Source organism: Hetaerina americana, unplaced genomic scaffold, assembly GCF_022747635.1.
Source record: "Hetaerina americana unplaced genomic scaffold, ioHetAmer1.1.p SCAF_7, whole genome shotgun sequence".
Classification (NCBI taxonomy): domain Eukaryota; kingdom Metazoa; phylum Arthropoda; class Insecta; order Odonata; family Calopterygidae; genus Hetaerina; species Hetaerina americana.
The window spans coordinates 29815435-29840702 of NW_027287316.1; the positions used below are offsets into that span (position 1 = coordinate 29815435).

The following is a 25268-nucleotide window of genomic DNA, read 5'->3' on the forward strand; positions in this document are numbered from 1 at the left end:
TATCTGCAACTGAAAGTTATACGCACTCTGCTAAAACTGCAAAATTACAGATGCCTTTCAGTCTATTTATTTTCATTTGGAGAGAAATGACAATTAACAATTGTAATTTCCACTACAGATTTTTATGTACATCCATGCTCAAAGTGGAGAAAAACCCACCTAGGTGGGAATCGAACCCACAACCTCTGGGTTGACAGGCAAGGACGTTACCCTAGCCAACACTGGCAAGTCTATGAGCATCCTCCAATTCTAAAAAGTTAATAAACGAAAAGTTATTGTTTATTATAGCTCTCTACCAACTAAATGGAACATTTGGCATCATTATTCACATGAGCCCTCTTTAATTTCACTCGTTGCTCTCACAGAGTGAAATTACATGTAATTGTGCTCCTTTCAATGCACATAGGTAAAAAATTGGCCCAAATCAGGGACCTTATAAGTCCTAATGGATCATTAGGTTTTTAGAAATTATTCATCTAACTTCATTTAACAAATGCCTTGCAATTGAAGTATAAAATGTGGCTCAAACAAATGATGGTGAAGAATAAACAACCAAATCTATTTACACAAGAACCATTTGGCAGTTTTGCATCAATTCATATTCCGCTTTGTCTGCAAACCTCACAGTTCACCACCTAGGTCACAAGCTGAGCTTTTTGCAAGCAATGACCATAGAATTAATTTAATTTAAACTATGCAAAGTGAACATAAAATAACTGAGAGAATAAGATTAATATAGAGAATATTATTTGAAAAACTCCAAATAGGTATATTTAATGGACTTCTTTACCTTTAGTAAATTCCTATTTTAAAAAAACCATTATCAGCTTTGGCTTTTGTTTCCTGAATGCGATATTGAACTAAAACTGAAAATGCGATGACTAGGTTGCATTTCCTTCAATAGGGTATAAAATTATTGTGAAATACATATTAATGTTAAAGTCATTTCATTACTCCCCCTGCCCAACTTTAAACAAACAGATGAAACTCCAACCGAATTAGTGATGCTATGCTGCCATTGCTAAATGCAAGAAGTCAATTGAAATTGCATTGATACAACCCCAACAATATCCATCACTTTTCTTAGAAAACACCAGGTTTTGATATAAAAGAATAGGGCACAACACTAGGACAAAAATGGTAACAGTTACTGTCATAAAAGCTAGCTATTCAGTTTTCTGAGTCAAATTTATGCTACACAAATTTGTCGAAGGAGATTTTAATGGAGATTTGAATTCTTTGGAACACAGCAATTTCAAATGCGCAGCACTACATGATATACTTTTCATAGATGCTTTCTTTCCATTAATGATGAGTTATTTCAGCTCTTTATCATGGATACTGAAGATTTTGTAAATTGAAATGCACATATGTGATGATGTTGAGAATGTACATAATGATGAAATGTAAGATTAACCAGATCTTGTTAGAATATTTCATCCGTCCCCATCTCCTCCACGGTGCAAGAAAGCCTTCAGATTTAGTATAAGTATATATTTATTATTTTAAATAAACAGCAAACATTCCGCTGCTATTGTGAATATTGTTACCAGGGTGGTCTGAAAAGTTACCGACCTCAGAAAATTTCAGAAAAAATGTCTTGTATCTTTGTTAGGCCGGAAAATTTTCAGACCACCCTCGTATATTAATGAAAATTCACACTAACTTATTAAATTGTTAACAGATCATTATAATAAACGTTTTTGATTATTCTGCGCTTAAAGAAAGAGCTTTCATAGCAATCACTTAGAATCATAGCAAGATCACTTAAGGGAGTCATAAAGTGGTATGGGTAATCATAATGTTTGAAAACTTCAAAACTTGAAATTTCATAAATTTGAAACTTCTTGAGATACCCACCATGTGAGCTAGAATGCAACCTAAGAAGAACAGCGGTGGATAATTCCGCATCAATCAAAAGTTGATCCAACTGTAACCTCTGGTTTTGTCCAAACTTTCTGTTTTGGTTGAAACTGGGCCAAATGGAATACTTTCATGAATTGAATTCTGAATTTCACAAGATCATTTGAAAAAAAATCAAGATTGCAATAAGGCTATAACAAACTAACTCAGCCTTTGAGCAAGTTTTGAAAATACTTTAGTCGGACATGAACCATCAAAAAGAAATTCTGAATAATAACAACTATTCTAATTTGTTCAATCACTCTAAAAACTTTAAAAATTCATACTCTTAAAAACCTGACAAAAGATTTTTTTTTTAACTTTTAAGTAATATTAAAAACCTTTCATTTTTAAAAATTTTTTTTCAATCACAAAGAAGCCAAATTCGTTTAAAAACCATTTTGAGCTTTCACATATCTACATGAAGTTCCTAGCCATGCAGTAACTTTTCTGATACAAAAAGAGGTTGGAAGAACTTGGGAAATGATAATCACCAAATGAGGGCATTGGTCAGTTATTATTGGTTAATAGGGGAGGTGACTATCGGCTGAGATCATTTACACCATTATGGATATGTGGGTCATATGGCAGGGGTAAAATGTTCAGGGAATGGGGAAGAAAGGTGAAAAGAAACCCAGCGTTGGCATTAGCCTTCTCTTGATGATAAACGCCACGCGGTCCACAGTTTAATGTCCCATCCGAAGGATGATGCACTCCATTTGAAGTACTCTCCACATAATACCCCAAGTAGGGATCAGGATACCAACAAAAAATCATGCTACCTTTGAAATTCGAACCTGGGCCCTCTGGTTTGGAAGCCAGTACACATGCTAACACACCATTCCGATCCCCATTCATCAGTTATTTAATTCTAGGTACTATGGAAATCATTGCAATTATATATATTGAATTCTCACCATTACTAAAGCTACAGTTGGTGCCTTATTTTCAGAGCCTTTTTGAAATTCTGACAATATTTTCAAATTGCCATGCAAAACAAATCATTTTTCGTACACAAAAAGTAACAGAGGATAAAAAATACTTTCAAAACTAGTTGATTTGGAAATATTTGGGGTAATTTTAACTGAAAGAATTAATAAAATTGGTAGGCAGTCTTTGATCTGACATGGAATGACCCTGATAGAAGACCCTAAATAAATGGATAAATGCACATTCAATGACAATGGTATTCATTTAATTGCATAGTTCTATGCAAAGAATTGAAAATGGAGATGGATTATCAGATTTGAAGAGTAAGGCCTTTAAAATTTCAAAACTTCCACCTGATCATCTCAAGCTGTGAAGAAAGATATTGGGCAAAATCCATAAATCACATCCACAATCCACAACACCAACAATCTAAACAAACAAATAGCAATTAGCATGACCACATGTAACTGAGAGTATACACATTATTTAAGCTTTTCAATTAGATAGATCTAAACTACTCAATATTTGCAAAAACAAGGCAATTACTACAGAAAATTTGCAGAATGCTACCAAACATATCAGATTTCTTTGAAAAATAGCATTTATAACAGTAAAATACTCATATGCCAAGTAGAATATGGAAGTGTTAAGAAGAGCAGGAATCATGATTAAGCTGCATAAAACAGAAACCAAACAGCTTCACAATGAGAATGACCTTCCCCAGTACAACAAGAATTACACATGCTCCAAGCTATTGTCTAAGTTCACAAAGAATGCCTAAAATAATTGTATCCATGGCAAGCGTGTCCTCGAAAAACTTATATGCACTAACATTACAATAGTTTAGCAAACAAAATTCCTCTGAAAGAGGAATCAAAGAGATGAAGAGTGCATCCAAATCAAACCCTGGGTACTATTGTAGACGTTCTCATTTTCTCCAAGCTTTAATCAACCAATTATTTCAGTGCAACAAAGTAAAAGTGAAAAACTTGAATTTATTATCACCAAGTACATGATGTACTGGAGTCAGACTAAAATAATCTTTATCAACAATTTAAGCATGAATGATTAGTTTTTCTCACATTAAAATTAACATGAATAATTTCACAAAAAAGTTTTCAGATGGAAAAATTAAACTTGTTTAAAAAAATTAAGTTCAGAGTCCATATATTATTTGACTAACTAATTGTAATTTAGAAGAGCAGCATCACAGTCGCACATGCATAATTAATTTGTCACAGGCAATTTTGCAACTGATTGATTAACTTACCACTCTTTCTTGTATCTTCATTCTGTTCTTTTTTCTGCAAGGCTGTCCCAATGCCACTTCTCCCCAAGGCCTCTAGTTTTGTTTCAGTCATTTCCTCTGTGCCTTCCACCTTCACAACAGCCATTTCCTCTTCAACCATTTCCATTATGCCAAACTCATTCAAACGGAACTATGGAAATAAAATTTTACTTGATAACACAACAGTCGGTTGAGAACTTTCCACATTAGAGAAAAAGAAAATAGCAATTTTCTACCAAATGGTTTTCAATATATAAATAACCTCCCTTCCAAAAGTAATGCTTGATACCAATTTCTATATCATAGTAGTCTCAAAACCCAGGTTTTTTTTTATTTTAATGCTTGAGTAGGTATTAAATCATGTATGCAGGGATTTAGGCATCCATTTCGCTACACATAGGAAACTGCTTCAATGGAAAAAACACATGGAAAGAATGGATGAAGAAAGACAACCAAAACTTGAGATTACACATAAATTCTAGGGAGAAAAAGATGTATGACATCCAAGAAAGAGATGGAACATGGAACTAAACTGTCCTGCAGATGATGGTGAGATTTCCTACCCATTTCTACACCTGGTTGCCCATGTACTCCACCTAGATATCTGCATTCTCCATATAAGGTGAACCCAAGGGGGGGAAGAGGAATGGAGGACCCCCTTTTGGCTTAATAAAATTGAAATTGAATATTACTCATACGAACAACACTTGATGTGACATGGTAGTCCAGTAGGTACAGCCTAGAGGCTACAGACTATTGACTGGAGAGTCCAGGTTCAAATTCCAAACATGCCTCTAGCACCCACAGCTTCAACCAAGCTGTGTGATTTTTCAGGTACCAGATCTTCTTAGGAAACCACAAGAGACAAATGGAAAGGATCTGATGAGTGAATTTCACACATCCTTGGGTTTATTGCTAAGTGAGCTCTACTCTCACCTATCAAACTGACCTTTGGGTCGAAAACCAGACCAACACAACTTTTGAATACCTGCTGTCTCTCAATTAATAAATAATCTACTGTGGAGTGAATTGCTGTCTTAAAATGAGTGCCATTAGTTTCAAATCTAGCATTCTTTTCAACTTCCATTAACGAAAATGCCCCCTTAACTTTAGCTGTTTTCTAGACTCACTATTACATATAGGTTCCTCTGAATTCCACCTGTTTCTCCACCTAACTGCTACCAAAATGATGGTGCCTTACAGAATCAGCTGGTAGGATCCAAACCTGGATTTACAAAACCCAAAGATTCTATGATACTCAAGTTTCTTGAAAGCTGAAAATCATAAACACTGACTAGCCAGAATAAAATTTCTCAGTTGTTCCTTATTAAATAGAGATTTGGTGTTCAAATTTTAAGTATTTAACAATTTGAAGGTGAAGTTCTAAAACTATATGTAATTTTTATAATACCACTCTACTGCTATGGCATGGTACTGCAAAACAAGATGAGATAGAGTTGGTCAAGGTCAATACTAATGAATTACCGAGAGCAGACAATTGGGTGCGTACTTAAGATGTGCTGAAAATGATTGAGAGACCAAAGGAGGATAGAAGGATGGCCCAGGTCAGCTAAATGACCTTTTTGCATTGAACTGGACTAAATTGAGAGATTTTAACACAAGAATAGCTACTAATGTTCAGTTAAGAACTCTATGTGTAACAAGAGATTAAGAATTTAAATTGATGGTAAATATGGTAAAAAACTGGCAGCACAAAAGATGTATCAGCAACAATAATAATTTGCACTTTAAGATTTGAGAGGCAGTAGGAAAAGAGACTAGCAATTTTCTTAGGGTTAGCCATATATGGTCAATAAATAAAGTCATCGACAAATAGTGGTGAAACTAGGAGGGCACAGGAGGCCTTGAGTAAGATAAGAACTATCAAATGACACACTAGTTGCTAATAACATAAGCTTGATAGACTTTTTAAATCAACAACAACAATTAATTAGAACCCTGGGAATATTCTATGACTTAGTGACCGGGATGCCCCTATCAAATGAGCCTCCCATTACCCAACGGAGGATACAGCAGCTTTTCTTCATATGCTTGGAGGTGGAAAGCATAGAGGACCACAAATAACGCACAACTTCAGGCCTGGTAATACTTTGGCAGGTACTTTCACAGCTGTAGTAATGTTTTATGTGAAAAGGAAACCTAAATTGGGAGAAATGAAGTGTTTGTTCCACATGGATTTAGCTACATATTCGGGGAGTCAATTGAATGAAAATTCCTGAAGATGGAAAAATTTTGCAGTATAAACTACAGGACTATACATTACTGGTAAACAAATAAAGAAATGCAGGAGTGGACATAGTGTTCATGGGATTAAATCTGAAAATCAAACTTGCAATCAAGATTCATTCTCTTTCCAAGTTTTACATTTCCCCAGAAGAAATAAAATTTAAAATTTTGACAAAAATAACCTTTGTCATTGAAGCCCATAATGAAACTAATTAAAGTTTAAAAAAATAATTGATTAGTTTATAATTTTCGGCAGTTTCAAATTACCTTAAAATGTCAACGACAGCACTTACCTTGAGGTCACTTCCTGGAAGTGTTCCAATACCATCTCTCCAATCAAGGACTTTAATTGGATCAAATTCTTCAAGGTTAGAGTCGGAAACATTCGGTGGAAATTTCAAGCCTTTACTCTCCTCACTTCCATCACTCTTTGCTGCCTCCAGTTTCACTGCTTCAAGTTCAGTCTTGGCAACTTCCTTAGCTTCGATGGGACTGCAAATGTGTTTTTTAATGCTGCACAATTGAAAGTTTTCATAATGAGTGCATCAAAACATGAAAAATAAAATTTAGGGAAGAGAAGATTCAGCCTTTTCTAAGTTCAGTTCACCTATTTATATTAGTTATATCTTCCAATGCCTTATTAATACTGTTACTCAATTATATTTGGATAAAAAGTCTTTTAAGTACTGCCATAAATTATTTAGTGAACAGTATTCACCCACCAATATAGTAAGTTAGAATCATTTTGCATGAATGTGAAAGTTAAATAGAAGAGATTCCTTTATCCTAAATTATTTTTACTGAATAACTTTGGCAGAAAAAAACCGGTAATGTCAGGCATTATCTGTTATTAAGTTCTTTACAATGATAGCCAGATAGCTACAGATATGTCAAAAATAGATAACACAGAAACACACCACAATGTGGATTAAGAGGTGGGAAAATTAACATATTAAAACAAATCATTTAATAACTTAAATAGGGAGAATGACAACACCATTACATATTATATTTTTCAAAAAATTAACCATTATCCAAAGATTCCAATCATCCCCACATATCAGTTCAATTTTAATGACTTCAATTCCCAATCATATTATTTTATTACGCCCAAAAATACTTTCAAGGAACAATCCTCTAAAGAGGCTGGTATCGATTGAAAGTGAGAGAACTTCCATTGGAGAGTGACCAACTGAAAATTAAAAGTACTGTTCTCACCTTTCCTCTTTTACTGGTGATGACTTCGACGCAGAAACAGGCGTTGTGGGTGTCATATCATGGGAAGTGGTTGTTGTCATGGTGGTAGTCGTGGTAATTGTGATGGTGCCAGTTGTCAAGGCAGGTGATGGTGCCAACGGGGTCATCGGAGGTGAAGGGAGAGGGGGTGGAGGTGCTTCGTCCTCGGAGGCAAAGGCATCTACCACTTCCTGTAGACAACGACTAAGATCGCGGCTGATGCGGCGTTTCCTTTCCCCTGCCGCCTTCTCCACTTCGCTCTGGGCATTTGGCGATCCGAGAGGGGAAGTTGAAGGGTGGGGTCTTGGCGAAGTCATTGTTGTGCCTGCTGCAGCACTGGTGGTCGTCACGTGGGTTGGCACATAACTTGGCATGGCCCTTGGCGATCGATCCTGTTTCCCTAGGAGTCCTCCAGCTGACTGTGTGACAGCTGGGAATGGAATGGGCACTGAAGGCATTTCAGGGGGTGACGCTTCCTTTGGCAAGGAACCTCCCATCAGCTGAGGGTTAATGCTTATGGGCCGCGTTTCCTTCAAAGCTGGGGAATAAATCATTATGAAGATTTATCATTTCTGTTTGGCATGGCAACATCACATTTTAAAATATGTAAGCACATGGGTTGGAAATTAACACAAAATTTACACACACAGCATATTTTCACAATTCACAATTTACTCAAAATATGCCTCCCTTAAAAAAAAACATTTTCTACTAAAAGTATAAGGAAGACAATTTTTTTACCACAAAGTGGGAAGAAGATTATTCAGGAATTTTCTGGGGAGCATCTAAGAAATAATCAGACAATTAGGAAATTGTTTGTAGATATCTATTATTTCAACAAATAAAATGATAATGCCAAAAATCCCAACAGCAATTGACTGAGAAGGTATATGAAGACACTCATAAATGTTTCTTATTGATATGGACTCCAGTTACTGGCACACACCTTTGTCAAAAGGCAAACCAATGTGCCATAAACCTTGACAAAGGTGAGTTTTGTGTCACCAAGTTTAGAAATGTTTCATGCATGCTCCAATATTTTTTTAGGTGAAGAATTATCCATGCTGCTGAAAGTTGTTGCCTTGCAGCAGAGTACAAAATTAAAAAAGATCACTTTTGTAATTGCAGAAAATGGCATAGAAAGCAGATAACATCTTCTTTTTTATATTTCTCTCCACTTCTTTCACCTTTTATCTTTTTAATCCCTACTATTTGCCAGAAGGTAGTTAGGCTAAACAAAATAAAAAATGATGAACGCTTCTTTATAACCATTTTTTCCGCATTATCTGGACGCAGAAGCTTGGAAATCATGTTTGTGAGGTTTTCCATTGACATATATATACATGTGTATATCTTGAAGGAAAGTCACGCAGATGTGAGTAATAAATTAAAAGAAGCGACATAGGACTAACAAACAAAAACACAGAGAAACATATAAAATGAAACTCACATGTATTCCAAATTTTTGGTGGCCAAACCACCGGGAAAAAATATATACATGTATAATATATATATATGAAAGCTCAAGAAGTGGTTAGAGCATTGGCCCAGCAAGTCAAAAGATTTATGGTTCAAGTCTCAGTCAAGGAAGTATTTTTGCACTTGTGATCTGCTCGATTCTGCCTTCCCTACCTCTCCTGTGTTTGCCTTTTATACGTGTTCCTATCCCTTTTGTATATGTATAAAAATGTGCATATATATATATATATATATGTATATATATGTGCATATATATATATATGTGTATATATATGTGCATATATATATATATATATTTATGTATGTGTGTGTATATATATATATATATATACACCATCCCGAACCATCCCGAATCCCTTAACAAATACCTTAACAACCTTCACCACTCCTTCCTCCAACGAGGATACCTTGATTCTCTCCTCCATAAAAAAATACTTAAACATTCCTACACCCCCAAGCCTGGGTCAACCACCGACTCCCAGCCTCTCTCAATCTGTACTACCTACTTCCCAGGCATTCAGTCTCTCAAATTCATCCTCAAAGACCTATTCCCCATCCTCAAAAATCACAACACTTCCTCCAACCTTCTCCCCAATTGCCCCTCTGTCACCTTCAAACGTCCCGCCAACCTAGCAGATATCCTCAAATCCACCAGGCCACTCTCAAAATCCCCTCACACCCCCAGAGCCATACCCACTCCATGTCATCGAGCAAGATGCAAAACCTGCCCTATTTTCACCACTCCACCCCACTCCATCCCACCATTTAACTCTCTCCCGCCCTTCCCCTATTCCTCTTGCACTTCCAAGAATGTTGTTTATCTTCTTACCTGTAAACTCTGCCCGTCCTTCTACATAGGCCAATGTTCCACACCACTTAACATTAGGATTAATAACCACCGCGCCTCGTGCAATCCCTCCTCCCCGTCCGCGGGTCTCCCCATCCCTAAACATGCTTCCCATCATAATACCCCCTTCAACCAGTGTTACAATGTTTCCGTCCTAGCGTCCCTTCCCACATCCGATAACCCTATAGAATTAAAAACTCTTGAAATGGCATTCATTTACATCTGTATGGCCTATCAGCATCCGGGCCTCAATGTCCTTCACTGATGGGAGTGGGCTAAAATTGTTACTTCCGCCCCTTCCCTCTCCCTTTCCTCTCCCCAACCATTCCTTTCACCCCTCCTTCACCTCCCGTTCTCCCCTTCCCCTGGCCCCCTTCCCTTTCTCTCGCACCCCTCACCTCAACAATTCCAGCAGTCATTACTTCTATATCTTCAGAGGAAGATGGATTGTTTCCGTCGAAATATCAAGAAAATACGTGTGAGTGTTCTCTTTTTTTGTGTTTCTATATTGTGTGTTACTGTGTATTATATATATATATATATATATACATAAATATATATATATATATAGTATATATATATATATATATAAAAATATATATATATATATATTTATATATATTTATATATATATATTTATATATATATATATATATTTATATATATTTATATATATATATATATATATATATATATATATATATATATATATATATATATATATATATATATAAATTGTATAAATTGTATTTATACAATTTATACAATTACAAAAATACAAAAAACAAAATAAATAAAGTGTATAAAATGGTATTCTAACATGAACACATTACTTCCCAATGAGGCTGACCATGATTTTGATATCTGGGGTGCACTATGTAATTGGAACTGCAAATCATTTTCATTAACTTTCAATAAGTGAAAGGGTACTTGCCATTAATTGCGGATGGGTTATCACTGGACTGGATTTGTCCATTGCTTATTTTAAGATTAATTGTACTTGGTGTAGCTGGTGCCGGAGGATTACTACTGCCCATGGGAAGAAGTAATCTTGCTCCACTTGGCATATTGCCACTGGAATTCGTGGGACCACGATGAGGAAGGACAGACAAAGAAGGGGCCAAGAGAACCTGAAACCATAGAATGATAGATGAGAGATTACTTCATTTTGAGCAGAAAATTCCTCAGAGATCATGCACCTTTAAAATACCAAATGATATCAAGAATACTTATATTCAAAGCACAGACAGTACCACAGGCCTACAGCATACTATAAAAAATAAGGTCATGATTCTGTATTTGATTATCAAAAACAATTTTCAGCAAACATCATGCATCACAAAATGCAAGCTAAATTTTCAAACATGTTTAAGATAAAAAAGAAAAAAGATATAAAACTGGTAAATCCTCAATTACCCAGTTCATATCAGGTGAGCTAACTGCTGGGAGCAAACATTCCCACGGATGTGTCAACAAATTTAAATATCTGAACAGTTCATCATTAAAAAACTAACAAGTAATTACACAAGTAAAACGAAGCATCCTTGTGCACTTCAACACATGCGAGTGTCAACATATTTCAGTACCTGATATCGGATTCATCTTTTATCTATCCAATTCTCTTATAACCCTTGGCTGAACAATGAGGGAACTAATTAACCACACATTTGAATTGACAGAATTAGGGAATCACAATAAAGTTGCTACCTTTCATTAATATGGAAGTTCAAATTTTCAGTGAATGAACATGCCCAGCAAAATTTCTTCCATGCAGAATATATTCCAAGTGAAAGCAGCAATTGGCATTAGTATTTACAATTTCATCAGTTGTGCACACAGGAAACTACATACTATGGCCACTATGTTCATGTTAATTAATTCAAAGTGTTCAAAAAAAATGCAATATACAAGCAAATAAACAAATAACAGGATTAAAAGGGTGAGCTGAAGCCAAATTTCAAAACATAATCATTCAAATGAATTACAATTATATACACATTAGCATTACAACATCAAAATCAAAAGTACTTCATATTAACATCCTTCCAATGACACTCGCATTCTATAGAGTATTAAAAGTAAATGATCATCTAGATGAATAATACTAATTTCTTTCTCTTTTTAAAATGCTGTTTCACCTCAAGAGCCAACCCAGCAAGAAACATTCCCATTAAGATATTAGTTATATACTCAATAATATGTTTTATTATATTTTTAATTTTTTAAATTTTTAATTAAAGTTAATCGTTTCATGAACACAGTATCATGCAATCAAAGGCTTCCCTCAGCTGGAAAATACTTCTATCATTTTGGGACTTGATACAAAAACATGACCGAATAAATGAATAGCCATGGAATGAGATAACAGGGGGGAAAGGGGATGGCATCATTTAGTACGGATGAGCGAGACAGAGGAGATAATTGACATGCATAACAATGGGTGGATATGGACGAAATATAACGAATCAAAGGTTAGTGGAAGTGGATAAAGGAGTTGGGACGTGCAGATAGGTTGTCTCAGAGTGACAGCTACCCCCATCTGCTTTCACTGACAATTGATTCATTATACTGTCCAAGACACAACCATTCTCTTCATTGCATCTTTGTTAAATTTGCATCCCTCCTCCAGCTTTTAGACATTTCCCTTTTCTTCTAACTGTAACCCTTTTTTCCAAAATCCCTTTGTCCTTAATGCTTGTGGTGCATAAAGAAATAAATTTATAAAAATCATATTCCTGATATAGCATGACCTGTTCATATCTAAAAAACCTTATATTTTTAAACTTACACTGAGGAGCATTAAAAGCATTGCTCCTATATCATAATTTCAAAAAGAGAATGAAGTTTGAGGGACTGAAAGTGAATACAGCTATAATATGGAATGATTTTCATGTAAAAGATTTAGCTTCTAAAGGAAAGAGACAAAAAAATATCCATCAAAATCAGGATAGACAATTCCTGGCAAAGGTCAATGGTTGAGGCATGAAGTAAAAAATTATACCACTTCCCCTTGTGACCTTTGAAAGCACATCATCATATGATACAAGCATATCATTATTGATGGATGAGACGGGTATATATTTTCACAAAAATTATACTGAATGACAGTTTTTCCAAATATCCCAGTTCAATACATTTTACTCTCAGGAACAACAATAAAATAATTACAGAATGGCTGCTTAACACATGTTGAATCATCTCTTACCCCACTGGAGGATTTTAGCATTAAGAAAATGTTTCTATTCCCATCACATGAATAGAAGCAGAGTTGCCGAATCAATGAACATAAATGATTTTACAATATTCTATTCTGTTACTTTTTTTGGGTTAAACTGACAATTAAAATAAGAATTGAAATAAATTCCACATTTGGGCAAAATTTTACAAAATTTGGGATAAAATATACAAACAAAGACAAAATTGAAAATTGCATCTATTACACTATATTCTAAAAAATCATCTAAACCTATTCCCATTTAAAAAAACCAAGAAACAAGGATTCATGGCAGTAAAGCAGTAGCTAATGGTGAAAATTAAAAAATTTCTCATCACAGCAACTAGAAGAAGCAATTTTGTAATATTGATGTGACCTGAATTTCCACAACTTTCTATCTCTTGAGCATCTTGATGATACACTTGAATGAAGAAGATTTCTTAACAAAGCCACCCTTAAAAATGGAACATGCTAACTGAATATATATTTCATAAGATGGAGGAAAAGGTTACATTTTTCACATCAACTCCAAGCATACAATAAGCTTCATCTGGGATAATATAGTTAAAATAAATTATGTGCACACATGTGAACATAAAAATTACTTTAAAATTTCAAGCCACCAAGCATAATTGATAATTATCTAGAAGCAAACCTATAAATAATACATTAAATCAAGCAAAACAAGCATACTTTGCTATCATGCATTTAATGCTGTGATAAGCAAATGTTAATACTGACTGAACGAACATACTTCATTATCATGCAATAAAGACATCCTTTGTTTACATCAACGAAGCAGAATACCTAAATGCAAAATCTGAAACTTAATCCACACTTGAATAATAAGTAACATTTTTCTCTTTAATCCTTGCACATGGTCCACAGGATTAACGTAAGCTTTTAAGCACCAACATATTTGTTACAGCTACCTAGTTACTCTGCTGATTTTTCAACAATATTTAAGAGCAAGCCAGGCACCATTGCTGCCAGAACCGCCAACAGTAAACTTATGGAGATAAAAATAAACTTAAATAGCTTCAGTCGAAACTCTCAGGCTGTAGTAAAATCCTAAAATGCTATAAGATTGATTTGTAATAAATTATCACCCACCCTTTCTTTAAGGTATCGCTGAAGGATATAATATATATAATTGGTCCAATATCTATCAATTTCCTGAGTTAAAGTGAATAAAAATTACCAACAACTATAATTTTTCACTCCCATAATATCAATACACTCTTAAGGAAAAACTAAAATTAAAATGTTACAACAAATGAAACCAATCTGAAGGTAAATAAAAGCAATGAGATCTCTTAATAACAATGATTACTCTCAAGGAGAATTCATCCAACATAACCATTTCTATCAAAACAATTAGTCTCAACTACACAGATTTGACTAGATGGGTATAAAGTGCTGCTATGAAAGAGTAACTAACTATACTTTTCATAAACCTTGTTAAAAACCATTTTTTTTGCCAATTAATTAACTGAATATAACTCTTTGGAAAATAAACAGTCAATCCTAAACCATCTGATTTTCATCACACTCCTTAAATACATAAAGCAAATATTAACCAAAAAAACCAAAAGCTATCCACAGCCGAAGGAGTTACACACTAGGGCACGAGTTCAGGCAGGTGGCAACTACACACCAAAATTATTAAGGCAATACTCGAGACAAATTTGGGCACCTTTGAACCGGGAGGGGGTATCGATCCAACGGTGCCATCATCCCCTCCCCTAACCCCTCCACCCCTTGCCCCTCCACTTGCCCCCTCTATGATGGTGCCCACGTAAGCAAACGTGGTGGTGGTTGCAGCAGCCGTTGTGTGGGGGATGGGGGGTGGATCAGTGCAGCCACTCATCCGCCCTGGCTGCCCCTGCTGGCTTTGCGTGCTACTCAACGGCATGGGCAATGGAAGGGGCAGGGGCAAGGAGAGGGGCAGGAAGTGGGTCGGCGTCGGGGCAATCGGCTTCTTCTTTTTCACAATTGCCTCCGCAGCAGCCGATGTTCCACCATGAGTCTGAGAAGAGGATGATGAGGTGGGGATCCCACAGGCACGCCCAGTGGATCGGCCACCTCCCCCTGTCACTACCTGCACATGCCCATCAATTGTGGAGAACAATGAATGATCAAGTGCAAGTTTGAATGAGTGTTTTCGCTTAAAAGAAAAAGACAATTTGGAAGAATCTGAGGAGTCCCCTTAGCATCACATGAAAAGGCAAATGTGCACTCACACTAAATATATTTTGGTAACTGCCTATCTTCTTCTATACTTCATCAAACAGGGTTGATAAAGCTCTGGATTATTAAATTAGCCTGGTATTGATCAACCCTATTCAATCATGTGTAGCAACACAAATGGCAAAGGTAGTAACTGCTAGTGATGGGTAACTACTGAAGAAATATGCACTATTATAATAGGCAACTATCTAGTTTTATGGTGATAAGTATGGGCAGGGGAATTGCAGCACATATATATTGATCAATTTGCATAAAATTCAGGAAAACGGTGATGGTAGAGTTCAAAATTCCACAGGTTGTGATTCACAAAATCATGCAAAACTTGAATGTAACTATATCGTAATGTATCAACCTAATAACCTATCATTGAATTAGAAGCAACTGTGCATAAAAGATGACACCTGTTTAACCACTTGGTGACTGGAGTAAATGAGGGAAGACTAACTTCCAAGGTTCCACTAAAATTTTTATTTTCCACGACCTTGGTTTTGCTGCAAGGCAACATCTTTGGGTTACTGGATTACTATGAAAGACTTCCACTAATTAATGCCTGAGACAGTGTCTTGAACTTGACTACAATTTTCCTATGACTTTTTCTTACCCTAGCACAAAATACACAAATAAACCTTTTTTTCTTTAAGAGAAAAAAAAATTGGCCAATTATGAAATTTGCATGGACCAATTGCTAAGGCTGAGTTATAAAACATAAATACTGTACATACATTATATATACATACGCACATTAATTTCATTCATCACATGAATCTCCCATTTTTTCAATCAGAGTACAAAGAGTCACTGACAGTAAGGAGACAAGGGAATACTGGGGGGGGGGGGGGCGTTTAACAGATGGCCATTCATAATCAGTAATTAGTTGTTAAGAGGAAGGTGTTAGCTAGTGGGAAGAATTATCCTGGGGGGAGGAGGTGGCAATGTTAAAAAGACATAGGAGAGCTAATTCTAGGTTTACATATTATTCTATTTTTAACACTTAAATTATTTTTAATTTAATTAATCTTTTTAAAAATATTTTTTAAATTATTTAAATGCATGTGCATAGAACATTAGACTTGATGTGTGATTTTCACATGCTGTCGGGCTTAGTACTGGGTGAACTCAAACATCACTTACCAAACCGACCTTTGGGTTGATTACTGTGTTTGTGGCTATACACATTCATACACGAAAACCCACCACATGGCAAACTCATTATTGTTTACATTTAAATATAGATAAGGAAAAGGGATAGGAACACACATAAAGGACAAACACAGGAAGTTAACTTTTTCACGCTCGTGATCTGCTTGTTTTCACCTTCCTTACCATTCCTGTGCTCATCCTTTCTGTGTTCCTATCCCTTTTCCTTACATATATACAGGGTGCAGTGCTTAAATCCGGTCAAGCACGCGTTTGAAATTTCCTCGCTGGGTTAGTGAAACATTCCCCAGACTTCTCCGAAGCATTATACTTAGCCACCGTAAACAGTTGATCTGGGATACTAGAAGAATCAAACTATTTCAAAATATAATGCCCAGCGCAAACACTTTCGATTATAACGGCTCTTTGATAGTACTCCGCACTTGTAAGTAACCTCAAAACATGTACTCACTTCAATTCTTCTTCCTTCTGCTCTGTCTAATAATAATCTGTAGTAATATAATGCATTAAATATATAAAGACCAATTTTTACACCATTTGACAACTCTAAAACTCATAAGCCTCCAATTCTACAATGACCCAGATTGTGCATCTCACTCAGCCGCTACCACAATCGTATAGCATTGGAAACACATTATGCTTCCTTGAAATTAATTAATTACTGCTTTCTCAGTCTATTATGCTTTTATTAACAGTAGACTGAAATATGACAATGCCCTGTAGGGGCACTAATATCATGCACCTCTTTAGACTAAAAAAATGGGCAGCAAGAAACCTAGGAAATTTCCAAGGGCAAGCAGTTGTAGACCTTACGTTAAAGGATTCAACATTTTAACTCTTCCCTGTTTGCATATATTCTATACTATAATCTTTGTGCAGCAAAACAAAGCCATGTTCACTCTGAAAACCAAAACTCATGTACCTAAGCATAGCACAAGAGGTTGTAACAGGTGTGAAATTCTTGAAAGCACTACCAAGAAAATTAAGAGAAATAGATATTTTATTTAATTTTAGTCTAAACTATATCAATTCCTTCGTGATAATCAATGCTATACAGTTGATGAATTCACGTCCCTTTCTCTGAGTAAATGATTTTCTTCATAAATAACTATGAAAATCTCCTGCTACTGTTCGCAACCCCAGTTATTGGTGTAACTCTGTACACTTACTCATATTTTTATTTTGAGATACATGCTCACTCTGTAATTTCCAGTTTGTGATGCCTGCGAAGAACATGAGCAGACAATGTGACTTTTCCACACTTGTTAGAAACGTGTCATATAGGAATCAGTAAACATTTTAATTATTACCAATGTTATTTAAATTCTCATTATTTTTGTTTCATTGCAGTTTATCATTATTGTGCATGTGTAAATTTAAAGTTGATCCTGCATGATGATATGATAATACTCACCATAGATGTAAATCTAAATGAATAAATTGAAACAAATTTCAATGCATTCACTTTCCTCAACAATGGCATTATTAAATTCCATGAGCCTTATTTTATAAGATTATTGCCCAAATGTCATATTATCAAAGCAAATGTGCATCTTGTTTGTGTTTGAAGGATAGCATAAAATCATCAATCACCACCTTAAACTTACATATTAATAATTCACCCGTGATTACTTTTTCAATACTGTAAAAGGGATGCACTATGCTCAATTTTCAGTTTCTCTTAAAGTAGCTTCCAAGTTTTCCTTAATATAAAATTTAATAATCCTGAAAACTATTAAAGTTATGACAACTACATAAAAAGCTATAATAGAATTTTATAGCTTTAACTTAAAAAAAAAAAACAAATTGAAACGGAAAGAAATTTGAGCACATACATTAAATGTTTTTAGCATACCAGTAGCATGTGAAAAAGACCCCTGATTTTGGCCTAACAGAAAAATTATTTTTGCGGGGATTTCAAAAGCTAATGATATGGTATTTCTTTGGCCCCCAGAAATAATATCTCAATAGCAGTTGAAAAAAAAATAAAATAATTCATCTTACCTCCATACCCTTTCTCAAAATGAGAACAAATTAACAGCATTTGGATAACACTATAGATTCTCGAATGATAGATGTTTTAAGTCACGTTTAACAGTTGCATTATTTGTATTGCACACAAGGTTTCCGTGCTGAGAAAGACTCGGAAAAACATTTAAACAGCAGCTAATAAATGGAACAGAGAAAAATGTTTTTCAATGCAGGAGAATATAACTCCTATTTGTCTAAATATGCCACCATATTGTACATATTAATAGCATATACATTAATTCCCCAATATAAAATATAAACACAGAGATAATCTGACCATTCTTTCACAATAATACTTAAAATGTCCTGACTAACTTGTTCACCTTCAAGAATTAAAGATACTTTATAATATCATAAAATATTCTGTTCCAAACATGTTAGCAAGAGAAATTATACATAATTAAGGGCATATAAAAGCATACGAAAGACATAATCAAGCTAAGAGAAGAAATTGATAAATTTTGATGAAGGAAAGGCTGATTTCAACAATGTCTCCCTCTACCAGATGTGTTCTTTAATTTCATGGAGTGAAAAGTACTACTGGTAGGCAACACCCTATTGAAAATGAGCATTTATGAGAAGGAACGAAAAAGTATTACGTACATTACAATGCACATTTATATAGGTTAGTTACCTGAGGCATAGGATTCATGACGGCAGTCAGACCACCGGAGCTACCTCCTCCAGCTGGTTGCAGGTACAATGGAAGAATGGGCAACACTCTGGCGCCTGACTGGGTAACAACTGGAGAGGGAACTACTTTCTGTCCTCCTTTAGCAACCTGCACGACAACAGACGGCATGAGCCCAGTGTGAGGCTGCAACAGATGGCACTCTTGATTGCGCTGTCCGGAAATCCCTACAGTCTGTGAGTTTGGCACACAGGTGACTTGTTGTCTGCCTTGTCCAACCTGTACCACAACAGGCTGTGTCGTCAAACCCGAGGTATGCAATACAGAAGGTAAAGAAGATGGTAAGGTGATTGTCGATGGATCACTGGAACCACAGGGAGGAGCTGAGACTGGCAGTTGGACGACAACAGGACTATCCCCTTGTGCAGATTGCTGATGACTCTGCGTAAGCAGCTGCTGCAATTTAAGCGGAGTCGCAGGTACTTGAACAGGAGGAACGGACAGAGATGATGGCATAACTCCCATTGTGGTCGACGCATCAATTTTGTGGGCACGACTGGGAGTGTGCTGTAATACACTATCTACATTTTTTTGCAGTATTTGAGAAGTAGGTACCATATCTGATGCTGATTTCTTGTCCATTCTACATTCTTGTCCTTCTTCTACACTTGGAATAGCAGATTCTTGAGTTGAAACTACAACGGTAACTGTTGTTTCTCTGGCAGAATTCAGGACAGATGTTACAATGGGCGTTCCCAAATAATTGGGCTCCATTTGTCCAACTAATGAAAACAAAAAATACTTGTAATATTACATTTTAAACAAGAATTTTCAAAAGAATGCACCAATAAATATTGCAGAAGAATAAAAATAAATGGACGAAAAAAAATGCCTTGAAATCTCAAATATTGAAGTACTCGAAAAATATTATTTCAGTAATTTTCGTACTTTCAAAAACACGGAAGATATATATTAATATATCTACGTACTCTTTGATTAACAAATGTGAAGCCCATTTATTGCTAAAATTGTACCTAACACTTAAAAATGGAAGTTTGAATGTGATTTGAAGGGACCAACGCAAGACAGAAACATTTTCGGTTTACCGCATTGCTTTGTTTTTGACTTAACTGAACTTGGCCCACGACGAGCTAGCCCACGACTATCCACCGGCCGTTGAAGCTCTGGATTTTTCAGTCATACCAACGTAAATATTTATGCAAGACATAACTATGTAAATCCCCTAAACCATTGCAATAATCCGACTACAACGGACACACTAAAATCAGTGATACTCCCTGTAACCACTTGCAATTGTAAGACCGGGATGAATTATGTAGTAAACGATATAGGGCCCTAGAAAGAACTCTACACTGAAGTTAGCCCAAGCGGGAAGTCGTCTTTCATAGCAAAAACTATGAGGTCCTAACGAAAACGTTTTCGACAATATCTGCTAATGTAGCATCCAGGGCCCAGTGCAGTCCAAAGGGTCGCCCTTTCATACCAAAAACAAGAAATTACTTAACAATATCTACTAAACTAGAACATTTATTTCTCTAAATTTCACAATACACATTAGGCTACACATGTACTTCAAGCAGTCTTTCGCTTACCCCATGCTCCTGGCCTAGTTTAGTAACCAGGGCCATATTACCTCACCTCGGTCGTCATCTCACACGAAAAAACACAAAGTACTTCACAATATCTCCTAAACTAGAACATTTTTTTCTCCAAATTTCACAATACACATTAGGCTACACATGTACTTCAAGCAGTCTTTCGCTTACCCCATGCTCCTGGCCTAGTTTAGTAACCAGGGCCATATAACCTCACCTCGGTCGTAATCTCACACGAAAAAACAAAAAGTACTTCACAATATCTCCTAAACTAGAACATTTTTTTCTCTAATTTTCACCATACACCCTAGGCAACACATGTACTTTAAGCAGTCTTTCGCTTACCCCATGCTCCTGGCCTAGTTTAGTAACCAGGGCCCAATAACCTCACATCGGTCGTCATCTCACACGAGAAAACACAAAGTACTTCACAATATCTCCTAAACTAGAACATTTTTTTCTCTAATTTTCACAATACACATTAGGCTACACATGTACTTTAAGCAGTCTTTCGCTTACCCCATGCTCCTGGCCTAGTTTAGTAACCAGGGCCATATAACCTCACCTCGGTCGTAATCTCACACTAAAAAACAAAAAGTACTTCACAATATCTCCTAAACTAGAACATTTTTTTCTCTAATATTCACAATACACCATAGGCTACACATGTTCTTTCAGCAGTCTTTCGCTTACCCCATGCTCCTGGGCTACTTTAGTAACCAGGGCCCAATTACCTCACCCCGGTCGTCATCTCACACGTGAAAACACAAAGTACTTCAGAATATCTCCTAAACTAGAACATTTTTTTCTCTAATTTTCACCATACACCCTAGGCTACACCAATGCTTCAAGCAGTCTTTCGCTTACCCCATGCTCCTGGCCTAGTTTAGTAGCCAGGGCCGATTAAAAGTGACTACGACACGACACTGAACTTGGCCCACGGCAAAGGGTTATCTCAGCTGATTTTCTAAGAATTTAAAAATATCTCCTTTACTAGAACATTTTTTTCTCTAATTTTCACCATACACCCTAAGCTAAACATGTACTTCAAGCAGTCTTTCGCTTACCCCATGCTCCTGGCCTAGTTTAGTAACCAGGGCCCAATTACCTCACCTCAGTCGTCATCTCACACGAAAAAACAAAAAGTACTTCACAATATCTCCTAAACTAGAACATTTTTTTCTCTAATATTCACAATACACCATAGGCTACACATGTTCTTTCAGCAGTCTTTCGCTTACCCCATGCTCCTGGGCTACTTTAGTAACCAGGGCCCAATTACCTCACCCCGGTCGTCATCTCACACGTGAAAACACAAAGTACTTCAGAATATCTCCTAAACTAGAACATTTTTTTCTCTAATTTTCACCATACACCCTAGGCTACACAAGTACTTCAAGCAGTCTTTCGCTTACCCCATGCTCCTGGCCTAGTTTAGTAGCCAGGGCCGATTAAAAGTGACTACGACACGACACTGAACTTGGCCCACGGCAAAGGGTTATCTCAGCTGATTTTCTAAGAATTTAAAAATATCTCCTTTACTAGAACATTTTTTTCTCTAATTTTCACCATACACCCTAAGCTAAACATGTACTTCAAGCAGTCTTTCGCTTACCCCATGCTCCTGGCCTAGTTTAGTAACCAGGGCCCAATTACCTCACCTCAGACGTCATCTCACACGAAAAAACACAAAGTACTTCACAATATCTCCTAAACTAGAACATTTTTTTCTCCAAATTTCACATACACATTAGGCTACACATGTACTTCAAGCAGTCTTTCGCTTACCCCATGCTCCTGCCCTAGTTTATTAACAAGGGCCCAATAACCTCACATCGGTCGTCATCTCACACGAGAAAACACAAAGTACTTCACAATATCTCCTAAACTAGAACATTTCTTTCTCTAATTTTCACAATACACATTAGGCTACACATGTACTTCAAGCAGTCTTTCGCTTACCCCATGCTCCTGGCCTAGTTTAGTAGCCAGGGCCGATTAAAAATGACTACGACACGACACTGAACTTGGCCCACGGCAAAGGGTTATCTCAGCTGATTTTCTAAGAATTTCAAAATATCTCCTTAACTAGAACATTTTTTTCTCTAATTTTCACCATACACCCTAAGCTAAACATGTACTTCAAGCAGTCTTTCGCTTACCCCATGCTCCTGGCCTAGTTTAGTAACCAGGGCCCAATTACCTCACCTCAGTCGTCATCTCACACGAAAAAACACAAAGTACTTCACAATATCTCCTAAACTAGAACATTTTTTTCTCCAAATTTCACAATACACATTAGGCTACACATGTACTTCAAGCAGTCTTTCGCTTACCCCATGCTCCTGGCCTAGTTTAGTAACCAGGGCCATATAACCTCACCTCGGTCGTAATCTCACACGAAAAAACAAAAAGTACTTCACAATATCTCCTAAACTAGAACATTTTTTTCTCTAATTTTCACCATACACCCTAGGCAACACATGTACTTTAAGCAGTCTTTCGCTTACCCCATGCTCCTGGCCTAGTTTAGTAACCAGGGCCCAATAACCTCACATCGGTCGTCATCTCACACGAGAAAACACAAAGTACTTCACAATATCTCCTAAACTAGAACATTTTTTTCTCTAATTTTCACAATACACATTAGGCTACACATGTACTTCAAGCAGTCTTTCGCTTACCCCATGCTTCTGGCCTAGTTTAGTAACCAGGGCCATATAACCTCACCTCGGTCGTCATCTCTTACGAAAAAACACGAAGTACTTCGGAATATCTCCTAAACTAGAACATTTTTTTCTCTAATTTTCACAATACACCCTAGGCTATTCATGTACTTTCAGCAGTCTTTCGCTTACCCCATGCTCCTGGCCTAGTTTAGTAGCCAGGGCCGATTAAAAGTGACTACGACACGACACTGAACTTGGCCCACGGCAAAGGGTTATCTCAGCTTATTTTCTAAGAATTTAAAAATATCTCCTTAACTAGAACATTTTTTTCTCTAATTTTCACCATACACCCTAAGCTAAACATGTACTTCAAGCAGTCTTTCGCTTACCCCATGCTCCTGGCCTAGTTTAGTAACCAGGGCCCAATAACCTCACATCGGTCGTCATCTCACACGAGAAAACACAAAGTACTTCCCAATATCTCCTAAACTAGAACATTGTTTTCTCTAATTTTCACCATACACCCTAGGCTATACATGTACTTTCAGCAGTCTTTCGCTTACCCCATGCTCCTGGCCTAGTTTAGTAGCCAGGGCCGATTAAAAGTGACTACGACACGACACTGAACTTGGCCCACGGCAAAGGATTATCTCAGCTGATTTTCTAAGAATTTCAAAATATCTCCTTAACTAGAACATTTTTTTCTCTAATTTTCACCATACACCCTAAGCTACACATGTAAATCAAAGCAGTCTTTCGCTTACCCCATGCTCCTGGCCTAGTTTAGTAACCAGGGCCCAATAACCTCACATCGGTCGTCATCTCACACGAGAAAACACAAAGTACTTCACAATATCTCCTAAACTAGAACATTTTTTTCTCCAAATTTCACAATACACATTAGGCTACACATGTACTTCAAGCAGTCTTTCGCTTACCCCATGCTCCTGGCCTAGTTTAGTAACCAGGGCCATATAACCTCACCTCGGTCGTAATCTCACACGAAAAAACAAAAAGTACTTCACAATATCTCCTAAACTAGAACATATTTTTCTCTAATTTTCACCATACACCCTAGGCAACACATGTACTTTCAGCAGTCTTTCGCTTACCCCATGCTCCTGGCCTAGTTTAGTAGCCAGGGCCGATTAAAAGTGACTACGACACGACACTGAACTTGGCCCACGGCAAAGGATTATCTCAGCTGATTTTCTAAGAATTTCAAAATATCTCCTTAACTAGAACATTTTTTTCTCTAATTTTCACCATACACCCTAAGCTACACATGTAAATCAAAGCAGTCTTTCGCTTACCCCATGCTCCTGGCCTAGTTTAGTAGCCAGGGCCGATTAAAAGTGACTACGACACGACACTGAACTTGGCCCACGGCAAAGGGTTATCTCAGCTGATTTTCTAAGAATTTCAAAATATCTCCTTAACTAGAACATTTTTTTCTCTAATTTTCACCATACACCCTAAGCTACACATGTAATTCAAAGCAGTCTTTCGCTTACCCCATGCTCCTGGCCTAGTTTAGTAACCAGGGCCCAATAACCTCACATCGGTCGTCATCTCACACGAGAAAACACAAAGTACTTCACAATATCTCCTAAACTAGAACATTTTTTTCTCCAAATTTCACAATACACATTAGGCTACACATGTACTTCAAGCAGTCTTTCGCTTACCCCATGCTCCTGGCCTAGTTTAGTAACCAGGGCAATATAACCTCACCTCGGTCGTAATCTCACACGAAAAAACAAAAAGTAC

The 25268-nt window shown here is 36.6% G+C and overlaps 1 protein-coding gene across 6 annotated transcripts in view; it reads right to left on the minus strand.

Moving 5' to 3' along the window:
• Nucleotides 1-25268, minus strand: part of l(3)mbt (lethal (3) malignant brain tumor) — a 79270-nt gene that overhangs the window by 32375 nt on the left and 21627 nt on the right. For 3 of the 6 annotated variants that reach the window (XR_011702648.1, XM_071595579.1, XM_071595575.1), the window contains exons 1-6: nucleotides 20203-20305; nucleotides 19217-19995; nucleotides 10864-11059; nucleotides 7586-8141; nucleotides 6661-6880; nucleotides 4103-4271 (exon numbers count right to left, since the gene is read on the minus strand). Coding sequence is in view for 5 of the 6 variants with exons in the window: in XM_071595579.1 (XP_071451680.1) it covers nucleotides 4103-4271; nucleotides 6661-6880; nucleotides 7586-8141; nucleotides 10864-11059; nucleotides 19217-19987 (1912 nt within the window). In the remaining variant the exon portion in view is untranslated. Of the gene's footprint in view, nucleotides 1-4102; nucleotides 4272-6660; nucleotides 6881-7585; nucleotides 8142-10863; nucleotides 11060-19216; nucleotides 19996-20202; nucleotides 20306-25268 lie in introns of those variants that run through there. The other 3 variants (XM_071595578.1, XM_071595577.1, XM_071595576.1) reach the window with 3 other exon arrangements.